General features: G+C 38.6%; 1 protein-coding gene across 1 annotated transcript; it reads left to right on the top strand.

Annotated features, from left to right (window-relative positions):
- Nucleotides 1–498: 498 nt before the first annotated feature.
- On the top strand, nucleotides 499–1,026 carry LOC131228734 (phytosulfokines-like). Its single transcript, XM_058224587.1, has 2 exons — nucleotides 499–683; nucleotides 789–1,026. Exons 1-2 carry the CDS (start codon nucleotides 570–572, stop codon nucleotides 915–917), a joined length of 243 nt encoding a protein of 80 aa, XP_058080570.1. The 5' UTR covers nucleotides 499–569; the 3' UTR covers nucleotides 918–1,026.
- The last annotated feature ends 17,031 nt before the right edge of the window (nucleotides 1,027–18,057 follow it).

The raw sequence follows: 18,057 nt of genomic DNA, 5'->3' as shown, positions 1-18,057 counted from the left end.
ACTTAAAAGATTCCACGTATAAAAATAACCCACCTGTAATCATGGCTTACTACGGTCTTTGATAAGATATCCCATAAAGTAGGTTTGAAGAGTGTTAGGTCTAATTAATCACGGCCTACTATAGAGGGTAGACTTCCACGAAGCATGTACTCAAATCCTGCCCCCTCTCCATCCCAACGCGACCCGGCTAGGTGGTGTGGGGATCATCACACAATCTGCGTCCGTGAAATTCATGTTCCATGGGAGTGTACGGCCGCAATTAATCTTAATGGACGTTACTACATTACTCAACCTGGCACACGCGTGTCAATCCCTGAGAGTGCCTGACATACTCGCGCGAATATTTCTCATTTCGTAACGCCAAAGCGATACAAACGAAGGATACGCAGAATGTACGGTCCATTTTTACCAGTATTTATTATTTTTTATTTCCAACATTATCTCAGCCGCTATTTAAGTTCCTCCTGTGCGTCCGTTTCATACACGCTTCTCTTTCTTCCCATCTCTCTATAAATACACCTCCCTCCTCTTCCATCTAACACCTCTCCTCCCAAACCATTCCTGCAAAAATGTCCAAAAATACCATCGTTGTGCTTTCTCTCTTTCTCCTTTTATCGCTAACGTACGCCTCCCGCCCTGGCCGAGTTCTTCTCAACGACATCCCACAGAAAACCCAACAAGAGGTAGGTCTATTTATTCAAAATCAGGTATTTTGGGCTTGGATTTTGATTTTTAGTGAGGGGTTTTTCTTATAAGTTGATTAATCTTATTGGGTTTTCTTATATTAGGTTTTTGATGAGGAGAATATGGACGGTGGAGATGGATGTGATGGAGTTGGGGAGGAAGAGTGCTTGATGAGAAGGACCCTTGTAGCTCATACAGATTATATCTATACACAGAAGGAAAAGAAACCATGATTTTGTGGCTGTTTTTTTTTTTTTTTCCTGGGTTTCGGTATATTAATCTCCTTTGTTAACTAAATCATCTCCAATCTATAAATTTCAATAAGAGTATTATTTTATTAGATGTTATTGGATATATGTGGCTTTTATTATTTATTTATTATTATTTTTTTTTTCCTATATGGTTTTCTGTATCATAGAATGGATGGTGGGGAATCAATGGTTGGTATGATTGTGATTATGAGACATGAAATCTCAACGGTTAATTTGTGTTATAAAGAAAAACATTGATACCCTGGCAATGTGTGATGGGTGATACGCAGCCATTTAGAAATTTCTTAGAAATTGCATATGTTGGAAATTGGAATACAAATGGCAATTTAAGATATCTAAGTTATGGTATCTAGTGTAGATGTACAATGAACCAAAAAGAAAGCTTATTTGATTACCGGACTATTGGATTCGTGGACATTTATTGGACGGTTAACAATAAAAATATCCAACTGTTCTATTTTCAGCTTGCTTTTTTTAAAAAAATAATAATAATAAAATTTGTCTTTTGTGGGGAGGTCGGTTGGGTATTTAGCTCTTAAATGAGAGGTTAAATGCGCATGGTTCGTTGGTCAACCGTTACGTTTGCTGAGGGTGTGGTTGCTCATACGTGACAATGTGCCGCACGTGTACGAGACAGACACTGCTCGTCAGATGGGCCCTGGCGTTTTGATGCCATGAGATAATCCTAGCTGTTGAATTACGCAAGTTCATTGAATTCCAACCATTGGTCAACATCTGTAATTGTCTACTTTTATTCGTTGCCCATCTTATTAGACTGGACCCGGATTATGTACTGAAGAACTATGCTATAGCCCACTGAGTAACTCTATGGGGCCCACCGTGACGTATGTATCTTATCCAGGCCGTTCATTCATTTTGTTCAGCTCATTTTATTTCATGACGTCGGATGTGGACCCTATGAAGGTTTCAACGGTGGACGTAACTATCCCCCCTGTTTCGTGTGGTATGGTCTACTTCAGCTTTGTATATGCATCAATTTTTGGCCCATGCCCTAAAATGAGCCATTAAAACGGATGGACGGTGTGGATAAGTCACGTACAAAACGGTGGGCCCTACCGAGCGAGTTACTCGGTTAGCAAACTGTAAATATTATACTTTGCTCTGGCTCCTTCGATCTGTCGTGATTCACGATATAGCCTGTGCCGCGATCCACTGGAATACCGTTTTCTGATGTCGTCTTATGATTTAAACGGTTCATATTATTGTTTACTACAAATAATCTTCCGTCACGTGATCATACTCATACATCAGTGAAGATGTTGTTACCCTTTGATGTCTGGCATTGAATTTGACTTGTTTAAAAAATTTCTCATCAACGTCCTAGATTTATGTAAAGACAATGATGCCGATCATCAGTTAAGTGTAGATTTTTATTTTTATTTTTATTTTTATTTTTATTATGGTTGCTCTTTTATCATATAATCGACTTCATGGACGGTTCAGATCATAGGGCATCTTAGCCAATGTGTGCCTAATACAGTGGATGTGTGGACAGAAGAGAAAAAGAAGTCGGAGGCGGACTGCTCACTGTTTAAACCTTCCTAGAGGTGACCATGATTTTCTTTTTCCCTTACCCAGGCACATGTAGAGCTGTACACGACTCGTTAGCTTGCTTGAATTGACTCGAAGAACCTGATTCGACTTGGTTTAAAACTAGGTTTGAGCCAAATCAAGTTGATTTTTTGAACTTGAAAGAATTTCGAGCTAAGTTCAAGCTTTCCCAAGTTCAACTTGACCCGGATCGAATCCCAACTCGAACCGAACTTGGATCCAACCAGTTCAGTGACTAGGTCATTTTTATATTGATATTGCTCAACAAGTGTTTGATAAAATGATTCCACAGAGTGTTGGCCGGTGACGAGAAATGTATAGATATGAAACAAATGCCCTTATATCTTGATTTTTATGTTGCCTACTAAGTATTTGATGAAATACCTGTAAACCCATGCTGCTGTTTTACATTCCATGAGAAATAGAACGTGCACTATATGTGTTTGAGAAAATGCTGTAGATGCTCGATTTTGACTCGAACTCGGCTCGAATTGGCCTGAGCTGCTGATCGAACCGAGCAGAGCTGGCCAGTTAGGCTCGAGGACCAACCCGAGTCGAGTTCGAGCTAGGGTCAGCTAGTGGCCAAGCTGAGTCGAGGTGTGACAAGCTCGACTCGGTTCAACCGTGTACACCTCTATGGATATTCAAACTCTTAACCTAGTATTGAAACTCTTGTAAGTCTACCACTGGTGCAAAACTAAGGACCTAGCTGACCATGATATTTATCCGCCATTTAAACCATTTATAGGGTCATTACCTCTCAAGTAAACTGTAGGCACGGATATTGACCATATAAAAAAAAGGTCCTATAGTTTTCAATGGTGAACATTCAATCCCTACTCTTTTGTGTGGCATGACCCATAAAATAAGTTTTGGATCTACTTAATTTTTAGACTCATGTCTTATTGTGGTCTTACAAAACTGATTGATGGAGTGGAATTGTTCCACTTTGGTCTTACAAAACTGATTGATGGAGTGGAATTGTTACAGGAACTTCTATGGGCCCCACAACTTCCGGCAACATGGGCTACATAAATATCTCTTAACCAAGGCACATGCAACTTGTGAATAGATTATCATCTTCTCAAAAATAATTCCTAAATTCATGATGAGAGAGAAATATATAAAAATGAAAGGAAAAATCAACATTAATAGAAAGGTTTGAATAATATTTCTCAACAAAGTACATCCCAAACTCATCACTCTTTCAAAGTAATATAACTTTTTTGAAATAATAAATTTATTAAAAATATTAAATAACTTTTAAATTGATTCAAATTCTTTCACATGATGAAACAAACAGGACTTTTAAGTTCAAAGATTTCCCAAACTTTAAAACACTCTAACAATGGTAAAACTTGGAATTTAGTAAAAACAGTAAATTTTGACTTAAAAGTTAAATTAAATCCTAAAATAACTTAATTTTAAAAAATTATTTAGGAGTTAATAACTTTTGACATTAGCTAGCATGTAGAGCTCATTAATAGCTTTTCAGAAACTTATTATGCACACGAAATGGATAACCAATCATAAAGTTATAGATGTCGAAAATTATGGTGCACACTAGCCCATTGGATAAAACTTTTTTACCTGATTTCTTTTAATCTTCACAATAAATGAGATTTTTCTTGACTTGTCGCTGGGTTCTTCCACTTGATCAAAAATTAAAGTCATCATCAAATTTAGAATTCTAATAATACATTCGATGATTTACCTTCGGCACCAACCAATGGCAGTATTAGCATTTTATAATCACAATGAAACTTTAGAAAACAAAACTCCACATTCTGTTTCTGTACCATTTTTTATATGCGGAATGTTGACTCTCGCTTCTTCTTCTGCTTCTTTTTTTTTTTTTTTTTTTTGTAACGATGAATTTGTGATTTGTTGTTCTTGATTAACATTGACTCATGTTGTTGTTGTCAACATTGTCGGCCTTCAAACTATGAGCTTTGGTCATTGTGGAGAAGGGAGACTGTCTACTTGAACTTGATAGGATGATCGTTAAAATACCAATCTCCTTTGCCATCCATGTCCACCTATCCATCGAATGTTTTTGTTGGACCAGTCATCAACTAATCTTCTAATTTAATTGAAACATATTTTTAGTTTAAGCATGAATTTATCAATTGTTCTATTCATCGATATATCAAGTAATTCAAGGATAGATTCATTAGGAGGCACTCCATTTGCACGAGTCAAGTCTTATTTTTCATTGATAGATTCCTCGTTAAGCATTCCTTGATCCGCACAATACACTTTTCTTTTGTCCTTAGAACTTTCATATTTATATTCTTTAATATTTGATCGACTGAAAAACATGATCTAACTCCTTAAATTAACCTTGCCTCAATAGGGTCATGGCCTATGGTTTGGCAATGACATTTATCCGTTGGATCTCACACTATCTAACTTATACAGAAGTCTTAAACCCTAAAATCATCACTTTCTGGAAATAAAAAATCTTTTCTAAAATAATAAATTTATTAAAAATAACAAATTACTTTTAAACTCACTCAAACTTTTTCAAATATTACAACAAAGACTTTAAGTTATTCCAAAACTCTCTAATCCTTAAAATACTTAAAAAAATAAAATTTATTATTTATTAAAAATAATAAATTTTGTCAATAAAATCAATAACAATTCCTAAAAGATTTTAATTTTGAAGGGCCAAAATTCTTTGGAATTGGCTACTATACAAATATCATAAACATAAAATAGATAACTGATATATAAAGGTTGGGCTGTTTGGAGGGATAGAGCGAATTAGACCCTTGAATTGAACTTTTTATTTTTTTTTACACACGCACACAGACCCTACAAACTCAGGCTGGTGGAATTTCACCACCTATGGGTACTCATCCATCAGATTTTTCTTAAATTGTCCACTGCATTGCCTTAGTGGACAGCCATACGCGCTAGCTCTGGGATCTACGTGAGCATAGATATTAGTCTGATGGGCGCTATTGTGCAACGTCCAAATAAAATATGGTCTTTATATAGCTATTTTCTGCGGTGGAATTCTATGATAATTGGGCCACATCTTTCTACAGTAATACGTGTTTTCAACTGCACGTATGTTTCTCTGGAATAATCTGAACCCTCGATCTGTGGCCTTCTAATCTAGGATATTTTTCTGGGCATGCTGTGCCCACTGTGGGGATCAACATACCAATGGTCTGGATTTCCGGAAAATTGTCCGCACTGATCTCTGTAGGAAACGCGTGTATATATTAAAAGATGAAGCCACGTGTCAAGTCCCACTAGGGATTATAATTCCGACCGGGAAGCAGTGCCCACTAGTAAAAAGGTCAAGAACCATCAATCTAGGCCCATGTACCAAATCCTCTTGAGGTGTTCTGTACTTGCACGTTGAATTTGAGCCGTTGGTTGATTCTGCCAACATTCTTTTTCGCATACTCGCGGTCCGCCACCTGACTGGTTAGTGCGTAACTTGAATAATTGCCGGAGGAAATATACGGTGGGGGACGCAGATTGGGTACTCGGCCACCTAGAGACGGACGGTCCTGGGAGGGGCTCTGTGGGTCCCTTTTATCCACGCCGTCCATCTATTTTTAAAGATCATTTTAGAGCCTGGGCCCAAAAAGGAGGCAGATTGAAGGCTCTAGTGGACCACACCACAAGAAGCATTGGGCATTGAACGGCTACCGTTGAAACCTTTTTAAGGCCCACTGTGATGTTTATTTTCCGTCCAACCGGTTCATAAGGTCACATAGACGTTAAGCTTCATTGCTTCATGTAAGTGTGGTCCACTTGGACTTTGGATATGCCTCCTTTTTAGCTTCATGCCCTATCAAAATGGATGGACAGTGGGGATTAAACACATACATCAATCTTCTTGATGATCGATCCATTTGTCGCACGCTTGTGTTATAGTAGCACGTGTGTTCATGCGAGTTGCCTGGGCCTGTCCGTACGTACAGGGGAACGTTGTTACCTTTTCAACCTTTATGTTAGCTTAGCTGTCTTACGCCTTTTTATGTTAATCAATCAATGGAATCTTTGTCGTTGAAATGAAATGTTGGTTACTTTTTCTGATGGCAAGCAAAGAGGCCAGACCTCCGGCCCATATAAAAAAGCTGCTGTAAGAAAAGAAAAAATAATAACAATAAAACAATTGATGCACAGGCAGTCTGTGATTGTTGATACGCAGGCACTTACAAATTACTTATAAATTGCATGCATGGCACACAACTAACTCAACCTAAACTATTTAAATTATGAGCCTCAGCTTAAAAGTACAATTAAATAAAACTTACAACTAATTTGATCATCTGACTGGTCATTTTTTGAATGGTTAAGAAGAAAATAGGTGGAATTGAATTCCCACTGGCCACCATTGCAAACTTCTTGGGCTATAGAGCTTTCAACTTCAATGTATATGACATTATTCCCTTTGTCTCTTGTAGTGTGGTTCACTTGATCTTATAATCTACTTTATTTTTGGGTCCTTGTAAATTGAATGGTTAGTATAGATCAGACATACATAACGACAGAAGTCACAAATTTGGATGCACGGAATTACGGCTATATGCTCATATTTTTGTGAGAAATTATTGTTGATTTACCATCATTTACCGTCGAAAATGAAAAAAATGTTAGGAATAGATGTTTGGATACACTGAAAAATATCAAAATAAATCGAAATAAAATATTTCACTAGGCTGAATCACGTATAAAATACGCTGTCCTTAAAGCGTGATTCGCTTGCTTATCAACTACTGATGGGTTACAGGCAAATTGCTTCCAGGATAAGACAAGCCTTATCTGGATCTAGCGTGCAACAATCACGATAGGTCCACTGTGGAACAATTTTAACGCAGCAGATTTTTTCTAGCAGACTCAGACGGCGGAGATGTTCTAAATATTTTTGAATGAAGCTATAGATCGTATCTGATTTGATGGGAGAGATGGTGTGTTGAGATGATGAAATCGAACTGGAATGGTCCAGTTTATATAGGCATCAAGTATAGCATCATTGCTGTGTGGTATTCAATGGTTCAAAACGTTTGAAAAATGTTTCTGGCCGTTGTCCATTAATCTTAGATGTTTCCGGTCGTCAGATCAGAAGATTTGACCGTTGGATTATCCTAGCCCATCCGTTTTCAGACCGTTGTGGCTTTCAAGGTAGCTATCCATTTTTAGAAACGGCTGGATGTTTCGGATTTAAGATCCGACCGTTCTCAGTCACCTATAAAACCTAGGCTCATTTCAGATTTTCAGATCCACACCGCCCTAAGGCTCTGACCAGACCCATCACACTAGACCCATCGCACCGAGGTCACACCGTCTCACGCCGGTTCGTGTAAGGTCTTGAGGGAGAGACCACTCAACGACACGATGCGAACGTGCGAAGTGCGCCATCTAGCGCCACTACAGCCACATTGCCCACGCCCTCGCCCACGCCCACTCTGTGCCAGTGCCCGAGCCCGAGCGCGCGCTCGCGCGCGCGCGCGTGTTCCAGTGCGTAACCTGTGTTTCATCTCCTCCAAAAACTCTAAGTAAGAATACTCTTCACAAGTCCACATATAAACCACAAAAATTTTCTTCACATTTTCGATGTGGGACAAAGCACACACACCGCACTTTTTAATTCAAAAAATTCAAAAAGTGTTTTGGTGGGAAAATTCCAAAATTTTGAAAAATTCAAATTTTCATTTTTATTATTTTAAAAACCACTGATTTTTAACAAAAAACAACTGAGCCTTAGATATTATAAATGGTGTATAGACAAAAAATTATAAAAAGTTGCACTTAGCGCTATTTAATCATCTCATCAATGGTCCTTGCTAAGATGATCAGATGGTTGAAACTATAAAAAAAAACTTACGTGCCGTGTTAAATGGTGAAGTTTTGTGATCAAATGGTTAGGATCTCCGAATCTTGTTAAGATAATGATTTTTGGTGTGTTTGGTTGCACCAAATATCATGAAATTTCATAATATTTTTAACCAAAGTAGATTGACTAATCATGAAATATCTTAAAATTTTAGTATATTTAATGCAACCAAACGCACCCACTTGTCAGGTGTGTAATGCAAAGAATAGAAATAAAAAAATGCATGCGATCCATGTGTGCTTCTTTTGGAAATTATTATCATAGCAATTTTTTATTTAGAATTTTGTTTTTGTACGTTGGTTGCTTGGGAAGACAATCTGATTTAAAAAAATCACATTAGCTTACAAAATAGCATGATACAACTTTCATTCTTTTCACATCTAAAACCTTTGGATTCTCCTCCTCCTTCCTTTCTTTTTTTTTTTTCCTTCTTTCATGGCTCAATTTTCTAGAATTCTCTTATATTAGAAGGCTTTAGATGGTCCATTTGTCTCACATGGCTGACCTGTTCATGACCTAAGCTTGGATCCGCATCTAAGGATCTGTGGGGCCCACCGGGTCAGATCTGAATTCCTTAGGGTTGCTTGGACGTGTGAAACTCTCAAGAAGCCGAGAGCTAGATTCGCCTACAGTAAAGTGTGATCTAATAGTGGGTGTACTAACAGGCTAACATATATATATATATATATATATATATATATATATATATATATATATATATATGGAAAGGTACTATGCGCTCGGCCTCACGAGTCCGTCCCATGAGGTCGAGCTGTGTGGGGCCCACCGTGATGCGTTTCGAAAATCTACCCCATCAGTCAAATGCACCATTCCATCGTGGTCCTAGGTCTTAAAAATAAATTCAATACGTGACTTGTGTGGGCCACATCACATACAGAAGTGGGGAGGAGCCTTGCACCATTAAAACATTCATAATCAGTTTTTTGGGCCCATAGAGATGTGGTTTGAAAATCCACCCCATCCATTATGTGTGTCCCACTTGGATGAGGGTTCAGACCAAGTTTCAGTAGCATTAAAAACTCAGGTGTACCCCACCAAATGCTTTTATATGTTTTAATGGTGTCTTCATATGATTTTAGATGGTATGGCCAACTGAGTTCCGTATACGGTTGATTTTTGAGATATCCCATAATTTAGAGGGGACCCATCAAATGCACGGTGTTGATGGTCAACATACATCACGTTGGGGCCCACATAGGTCAACCTCACGGGAGCTTATTGTGAGGTCGAGCGCATCGTACCTTTTCCACACACACACACACACACACACACACACATATATATATATATATATATATATATACATACACACACACACACACACACACACACGGAAAAGATCACCTGCGAACCAGTTCGTATGTACTACATACGAACTTTTTTGAGAACCCATCATACGTGATGTATATTCAAAATCTGAACCGTTCATGTGAAGCAGAACCTCGTGAAACCCCCCAGGCCCAAGTTTTGCTTAGAACTAAAACTTTTATGGGCCATGAAAAATGAAAACAGCTTCCTCCCTTGATTTGCATTTCTCTTTCCTATGGCCCACCAGAATTTTAGATCAAGGTGAAAATTTGTCACAAGGGTTTTCAAGGGATTCCACATCACATGGACCGTTCAGATTAGACACCCATGACACGTGTGCAAAGGTGCACACGTGCGTGGGTGTATATATGGCTTCCCAAAGAATTTTAACAGTTGATTTAGTTTAGTTTGTATGTTGTGGGCCATGTCAAGAGTGAAATTGTCGGGCGGCGATTTGGACCTAGCTAGAGATGGACGGTCCTGAAAGACGCTCCATGGGTCCCACTGTGATGTTTATATATTTTATAAACCTTCATGAGGCCCACCGTGATGTTATTTGATATCCAACCTGTTTACGGGGTCACATGGAACTGGACGAAGGGAAAGAATAAATATTAGCTTGATCCTAAACTTCCGTGGCCCCAAGAAGTTTCAACTGTAGGCGTTCAATTCATACTGCTTCCTGTAGTGTGGTCCACGTGACTCTTCAATCTCTCTCATTTTTGGTCTCATGACCTAAAATGATAGTTCAAAATGGATGGACAGTGTGGATAAAACACATACATCACGTTGGGCCCCACAGATCCCCTGTATAGACCGTCCGTCTCTAGCTAGGTACTGGTGGGGTAGTCCCAGTCCAAAATTGTCTAATGGACAGGACATCCAGACACGGAGCTGTTCTAAGCCCACTCGGGCGTGCTATAAAGCTCATGTATACATTAAGTTTTTTCCACCACAGGTCCAAAATCCAATCCATCCATCAAACCGGCACCACCATATTGATGCCTTAACCCAAGAAGCAGTTTGATCCCCTAGTCAGGTGGCCCACAGTTCACAAAACAAATTGATGGCCCTGAAAAACTTTTCTAACCCATTCACATGCACGTGTTGATTGGGCTAGATTTTATTTTTAGAAAAACATGAATAAGGTCGGACCAACCTGATTGATGGATTAGATCTCGAATATTATATGCCATGTGCGTACATGTGTGATGTGTGGCATGTAACCGAGCTTATGGCACACGTGTATGCGGTTAGCAATCTCTTAAGCTTTATTTTCAACCTTTTTCTCTGTAAACAGTAAAAAATTGTATTTTTTTGACTCATCGCAACGAAGACTAAAAAGGTTAAAATAATAATAGATTTTAGATTTACAATTTTACATTCGTCCACCAAAGAATAAAATAGTCTTGCTTTGGGCTTTTAAAGATTGTGTCAGGACCACGTGATATCACTTGGAAGTGTCGTATCATCCAATGAATGTTCAAGACCAATGATCTAGACCATTTAATTGATGGTCCTCTTTAGTTGTACAGTAGCAAAATCACGCACTGGTCCACCGATATAAGCAAAATATTTGGGTCAATCACCAAATGTCCATTGGATGGATGGATAGAATGGTTCTATAGGTCCTGGCCGGCCCATTTTAGATGATGGAGCTGATTCATAGTGGACGTGGTTTGGCTAGTGCCGCTGCCACTAGCCAGGTGGCTAGTGATAGGTGCTACGTTGACCCTACCATGATGTATGTGTTTTATCCATGCTGTCTATCCATTATGAAAGATAATTTTAAGATTGATACAAAAAATGAGGTAGATCTAAATCTCAGGTGTACCACACCATGGGAAAACAATAATGATTGAATGTCCACCATTAAAAAACCTTCTAAGGCCCACTGTAATGGTTATTTGACATCTAACCTGTTGATTAGGTTATACAGACTCAGATGAAGGGAAAAACTTTTGTGACCCCAATAAGTTTTGAATGGTAGGTGTTCAATCAATGCCGAGCAAGCTGTTCACTCGAGATCTGGCTCAACCTCATTTTTGGGCTCATACTGTAAAATATCGGAAGAATGGGTGAATGGCATGGATGAAACACATACATCATAGTGGAGCCCACATAAGGATAGACCACTGGCCATTGGCTCGTGGCAAGAAGATATTTCTAGACAGGTGAAACCCCGACTCAAGAAATGTTACACTAGTTGCATGAAGGCTGTGGTTGATGGGTGGACCCTTTTCACACATTCATAGATGTTTTGTACAAGTCAATAGACTTTAATGGCCCACAATCTAGAAGGGAAAGACAAAGGCCCATAATCTGTAGGTGATACAATGTCATAGATGGATATGACCACTTGTCCATTGCTTTCAAGTAGCTTTCTTTGACAATTGGAAATGGAAGCAGGTGGGCCCCTTGATTAGATGATTGATAGACATGAGGTGATGGTGGTGTTGGCAGTGGTGGTACAAAAAGATATTAAACAGACAAGATTGGCCAAACTTGCAATCTTGTAATGGTAGTGGAAACATCTGATTAGAGCACTTAGAGAGCTTGTTTTGGTGATCTCCACTAATCAATTAGCACTAATGGACCCTGATTAGTGATGTCATTTGTACCACTAACATGTAGCTAGTGACATGCCTCATAAGGCAGCAACATGTGCCCATGTTCTGATGGGCGGACCACGTGCTACTCAAAAAGAGGTAAACGACAAGTGTCTTCAATAACATTGTAGGACCCCACATAGGACAGCTATATCCAAGTACTTTGGTAAGGTGGTGTATTTTCGGATTTGATAAAGATTCTTGGGGGAGCGGATTGCCTGTTACCCCGGGCACACGTATGTTCCCGTGACTGGGGCTGTGCGGGGCCTACAGAGATGTCTGTGATAAATCCACTCCATTCATCTGTTTTTTCAAGACCACAACAAGATAGAAATCTAAAAATCAGGCAGATCTAAAACTCATTTGGGCCATACCACATGAAACAGTAGGGATTGAACGCAGTCGGTGACGTAAGTTTTATATCAGGATGATATTTCTGCCTACAGTCCATACCACATGAAACAGTGGGGATTGAACGCTGTCGGTGACGTAAGTTTTATATCAGGATGATATTTCTGCCTACGGTTTGTCTGACTACGCTTGGATGGCATATAAATATCATGGTCGACGTTCCCGTTCTTTGGATCTGGGTCATTTTTTAATGATCCAGACCGTCTATCTTGTGGACCCAACATGGATGGGAAATGCTCAAAAAAAAAAAAAAAACACTCTTAAATTGGAATATTTTGAACCCTATGACCATTTAGCTATTTTCTTTGGATGGTCTCGTTTACGCTTTATTGTTTTTGGTATATCCCCAAGCATTGAGAGGTCCGTTTGATAAACGGCTTGGATCATTGAAAAGGCCCCCTAGTGACTTATCCCACTGGCAATACGTCAGAATGTATTATTGAAAACCTCTGTTGCATGTACTAGGAAGAAAGAAAGGAGTTTGATAGCCAACACGCAGACCTCACAGTCCTATACCTTTAGGATAAGCACACGTGCCAACCTGGAAAGTGTCTTGGATATCCAAGAAGTCGTAAGTCGGCCCCACTGCATAGATGACATGCGGAAAAAGTTGATCAGGCCGGTTACTCATTAAGTATTCCATGGGCATGTCTTGAATGTGAACCGTTGAAAACTTCTTCTTTTTTTCTTTTTCTTTTTTTACAGGTGCTGTCCACCTCATGAATGGACCAGTATGATTGTACCAGTCATCTTCATGGACTTATCAGGTCCCCCACGCACTTTCCACGTCAGCAGATGCACTGCATGCAGGGGCGGCGCTTCGGTGGATTCCCTTATCCACCTAGGTGGTTGGATCCTGAACGTGGGGCCCACCGTTATGCATATGCCTTACATCCACGCCGTCCATCCGTTTTGACAGCTCATTTTAGGGCATCATCACAGAAATGAAGAAGATCCAAATCTTAAGGACCACACCACAGGTAACAGTGGTGAGTGAATACTTATCATTAAAAACTTTATGGGGCCCACCGGAATGTTTGTTTACCATCCGACCTGTGAATATGGTCCCAAAGATCTGGATGAAGGGATCACACAAATATCAGCTTAATCCAAAACTTTTGTAGCCCACAAGTTTTTAATGGTCAATCACCACGTTTTCCTGTGATGTAGTTCACTTCAGAATTGGATCTGTTTGCGTTTTGGGATCATGCCCTTCAGTGAATTACCAAGACGGACGAACGACATGGATATAAGGAAAATACATCAAGATGGACCCTAGAGTCAAGGATCTACCCACCTAAGTGGATATGGGGATCCGCAGGCTTATATGGAAATGCAATGTGGACTCGCACGCGTATAAAAAGTTCTAAAAATCTCGGATTGTGTGTTGACCCAACACCACGCAGCTCACTGTGTTGAAACGTGGCACGATTTGATTGGGCTAAATTGGGCTGTTAGAGATGATTCCTCTCAAAACTTTCAACCATGCTTTACCAGCGCTCATTTCGACGGCAGTACATGGCACAATTAAATAGGTTCTCAACATCATCAGCAAGCTGCATGATGTTAGGTCACCACATAATCTGCATCTGGATTAGAGTGTGGTGCTCGTTCCTATTTGGGTTGGTTGGCCGAGCTTAGTTGATTGATTAAGAAGCGTCGTATGGCAATTTTTTCTGCTTCTTTTGAGAGATGATACAGTACAACAGTCTTTGAGACCCCTGTGTGTGAGTATTCATATATACATGCCTGATTAAATGGTTTCCCACCCAATTTTTCTTGAGGGCCAGTCTTATAATTCACACATAAGAGCTAGAGCAAACGATAGGACATTTTTTCTTAAAGCAAGCTAAGGAAAGAAAAGCTTTATAAACCTTTCACAACTTTTCTCCTTATCAAATACGGTACTAAGCTTTTTGCATAATGAAAGTAAAAGGCCACTTTTATTATTATTATTATTATTATTATTATTATTATTATTATTTAAATATTTCAATAATTCCTTATTTATTTCAAAATAATTAAAGTTTATCACAACGAAGAGTTATTATACATTAATAATTGCGATGAATAATATTGAACCTCACTTAGAAAGATATAATGAGACTATAAGAAACTAATGAGACTATCAGAAATTCAGTTTCTTATAATTAGAAAAATATAATGAGACTAAGCTTGCTTCGATTCATGGAATCGACAAGATAAATATGTATTTCAATATTAAGCTGTCAGGAGTCCTTTGGCCTCTTTCCATCTAACTTATTGTCTGTCAGTAAACTAATTAAATCACATAAGTGTTATGTCACATTTTTTTTATATCAAACTTTTGTGTCTTACATGACCTGATCACAAGGAAGGAGATTGGTAGTGGACGAGAGGCACATGGGCTCTACTTGTTAGATGAAAATACAAAAAACGTTCTTAAGTGGCGAAAACAAAACTAACAATTATCAAATTTAGCATTGGAGATTAGGGTTTCCATTAGACAGAGTAATACATCATTTATGCCCATTTATCACTTCATTCAATAGGTGTGAGACATGTCGTTATGCTAAATATGCCAAGGTCCCTTTTAAGCATTGTGAAAACTCTTGTGATAAACATTTCAGTTCAATTCATTCAGATGACTAGCACCTTGTTCTAGTAAATCGGTTATTTGATTCTAAGTATTTTATAAGTTTTATTGGTAACTCTCAAGATCATTAAGAATTTACACGTTAAAATATAAATGAGAAGTATTTAATGCGTTAATTTTTTTTTTTTTTTTTATAAGTTAGTAACTACTCAGTATCAAGCAAATGTTAGAATTTTAAGATCTAATAATGAATAAGAAAGCATAAGTAAAATATTTAACGAATACCTTGGATATAATGTGATCGTTTATCAAATTACTTGTCCACGTAATGATTGAACACAAGGATCATCATTTATTTAAAGTGGATAAGTCATTTATGTTTCAAATTAATGTTTTGAACTTTTTATACCCACATGCCCTCTAATATCATGTGAAAAGTCTAATAAGAAACAATTATAAAAATTTTATTATATTTTTGTTAATAATGAATTACATATATAGATATTTTAAAAAGAGATCGAAGCAGTGTGTAAGTACAGCTATTACAAGAAATGAGAAAGACTAAATCCTAAAGAAAAAGTGAGATGTAGATAGAGTAGCCTTATAGATATTCTTCAACAATGAGACAAAGTAATGGATGGGCATAATAAATGTCATGCAAACATCACGATCGACAGGGTGAATGTCACACTAACATCATAATGTAGCCCATGGAGCCTTTGGTTATATAGGTTATCTGTAAAACCCTTACACTAAAATGCTCAGACTTATAATGAGTCCCCACCAATTATAATTCCATTTTCATTATGCCGTACCACTGCGTGCCCGCATATGCATTTGGTCGACATTAATTCCTACAGACCCTAAGATTCTAATCCCTATCTTAGGTTGTCTCATACACCTAAGATTCCAATGGTTGACAGCGGCGTAAGCGGCATGGGTTAGTAACCAAGTGGTGTGGTGATAGACTCAGGAACTGTTTGGACGTGCCTTAAATTATCCTAATGTATGGGTAAACCAATAACCATTACTGACTAATTTGCAAACTGCGGTCCAACGACTGTATTAGATGCTTCCATTACTGCCAATCAAGGTTTTAAATTGGTGTATCAGGTATATATATCGTTAATTACCAATGGATCAAGTGCAGAGCTATGGGCCAACCCGTCACCGGAGACATTCGCGCACATGAAAGGTTTATCCTGGCCGCTCTAGCGAACTTGCTTCAAACCCTTACGAGCACAAGTTAATGAAACAAGGAAGTATACAATGCTTGGGCTGAATGTCATTGAAGCATGGTTCATGTTTTTTTACAATTGGGGCCATGGTTCAGTGATCCAAACCATTGATGATGAATAGATTTGTGGGGCCCACCCATGATTTTTATATAGAATTCAAACCATTCATCTAGTGCTTCTCCGTATTTTGCCCATACATCCCAAAAATATTTCGGATCTAAAACTAAGGTGTGAAACATCACAAGGATCTATGTACATTCATGCCCAAAACATATACACACACTTGTTGTGGCCTGTCCAAGTTTTGGAATGATTATAGCACCTGATGACTGGCTTAGATGATTTATACACAGTGGACCCCACATTCTATCTTGAAGTTTCTATGGTGACTACTCCCACACTAACTATCCCCATTTTTCCTTTTGGTGTGGCCCACCTGAGTTATTATAAGGCTGGAATATGATTTTTACTAAGGGGTGAGAGGGCATTTAATGGACCGGTTGATTGGACGGCACTCCACATCATGGTCGGTCTCGAATATGATTTTTGCTGTGCCTTTCAATGTCTCTGATCATTCTGCAGGATTTTTGTGAGAAATCCGGGCCTTATCAAATAAGGAAAATGCTCACATCCAACTGGTTGGACTGCTGCTTCAACCGTCCAACTAGCAGATAGTTTTTAACCTTCCACGTTTATGGTATATCCAACCAGTCAACAAGGTTGGACCCACCATAAGGATCGTCTTATGCAAACTTCAGCCTAACCACTTGAGCTACACTAACATTTCTTTATTATATCAATCAGAACTATTGTTTTATGTGGTGTGGTCCACATACTGAGTAGAATGTGTCCATTTTTTCTGTAAACAGTCCTTTTTGTGGGGCCAACGTACTAAATGGATTGGATTCCACAAACACATGAAATGTTGAAACATATTCACTGGTTGGACACTCTTCTTGTTCAATTGTTAGGATGTGAGCATTTCTCATCAATCAGGTGTAGGAGTTTGACTGACTACTATTGAAGAAGATAAAGATCCCATATTTTTCATAACACATGGAATCATATAAATACAAAGTCCCCTAGCCTTTTTGTGGGGGTAGGTGGTTGAAAAAAAAATTCATGGACATCCACCAACAAGGTAGGTAATGGGCAGTCCTATCAATGGCTATCAAGGCACCTTTTCTTTAAGTATTAAAGTGATATAAGGTCCATTGTGTGGGTGGGATTTAGTCCACGTGAGACATGTAGGTACTTTAACGTGACATACATGGACATTTTCACACTTTCACGATTCATTAACAGTTAAAAGGTCTAATAATTGAAGTATTTTTTGGACCGTGGCGCATCCATAGGGCCCACTACATGGACGGTCTGCATTACTGGTTCATAGTATATCTGTACGGTGGTGATGAGAATTAGACTTATTCTTCCAATGGCCTTGACCTGATTTCAAGTTTAATAATTAGGTCTGATTTTTTTAGCCCCTGAGCCATGTCATTAA

This window comes from Magnolia sinica, chromosome 16, assembly GCF_029962835.1.
Source record: "Magnolia sinica isolate HGM2019 chromosome 16, MsV1, whole genome shotgun sequence".
Taxonomy (NCBI): Eukaryota; Viridiplantae; Streptophyta; class Magnoliopsida; order Magnoliales; family Magnoliaceae; genus Magnolia; species Magnolia sinica.
The sequence above is the reverse complement of the archived record's forward strand: the minus strand, read 5'-3'. Positions and strand labels throughout refer to the sequence as shown.

Coding starts and splice junctions, on each gene's coding strand:
- LOC131228734 (XM_058224587.1), top strand. CDS start 570: ATGTCCAAAAATACCATCGTTGTGCTTTCTCTCTTTCTCCTTTTATCG. Junction 684..788: donor CACAGAAAACCCAACAAGAG/GTAGGTCTATTT, acceptor TTCTTATATTAG/GTTTTTGATGAGGAGAATAT.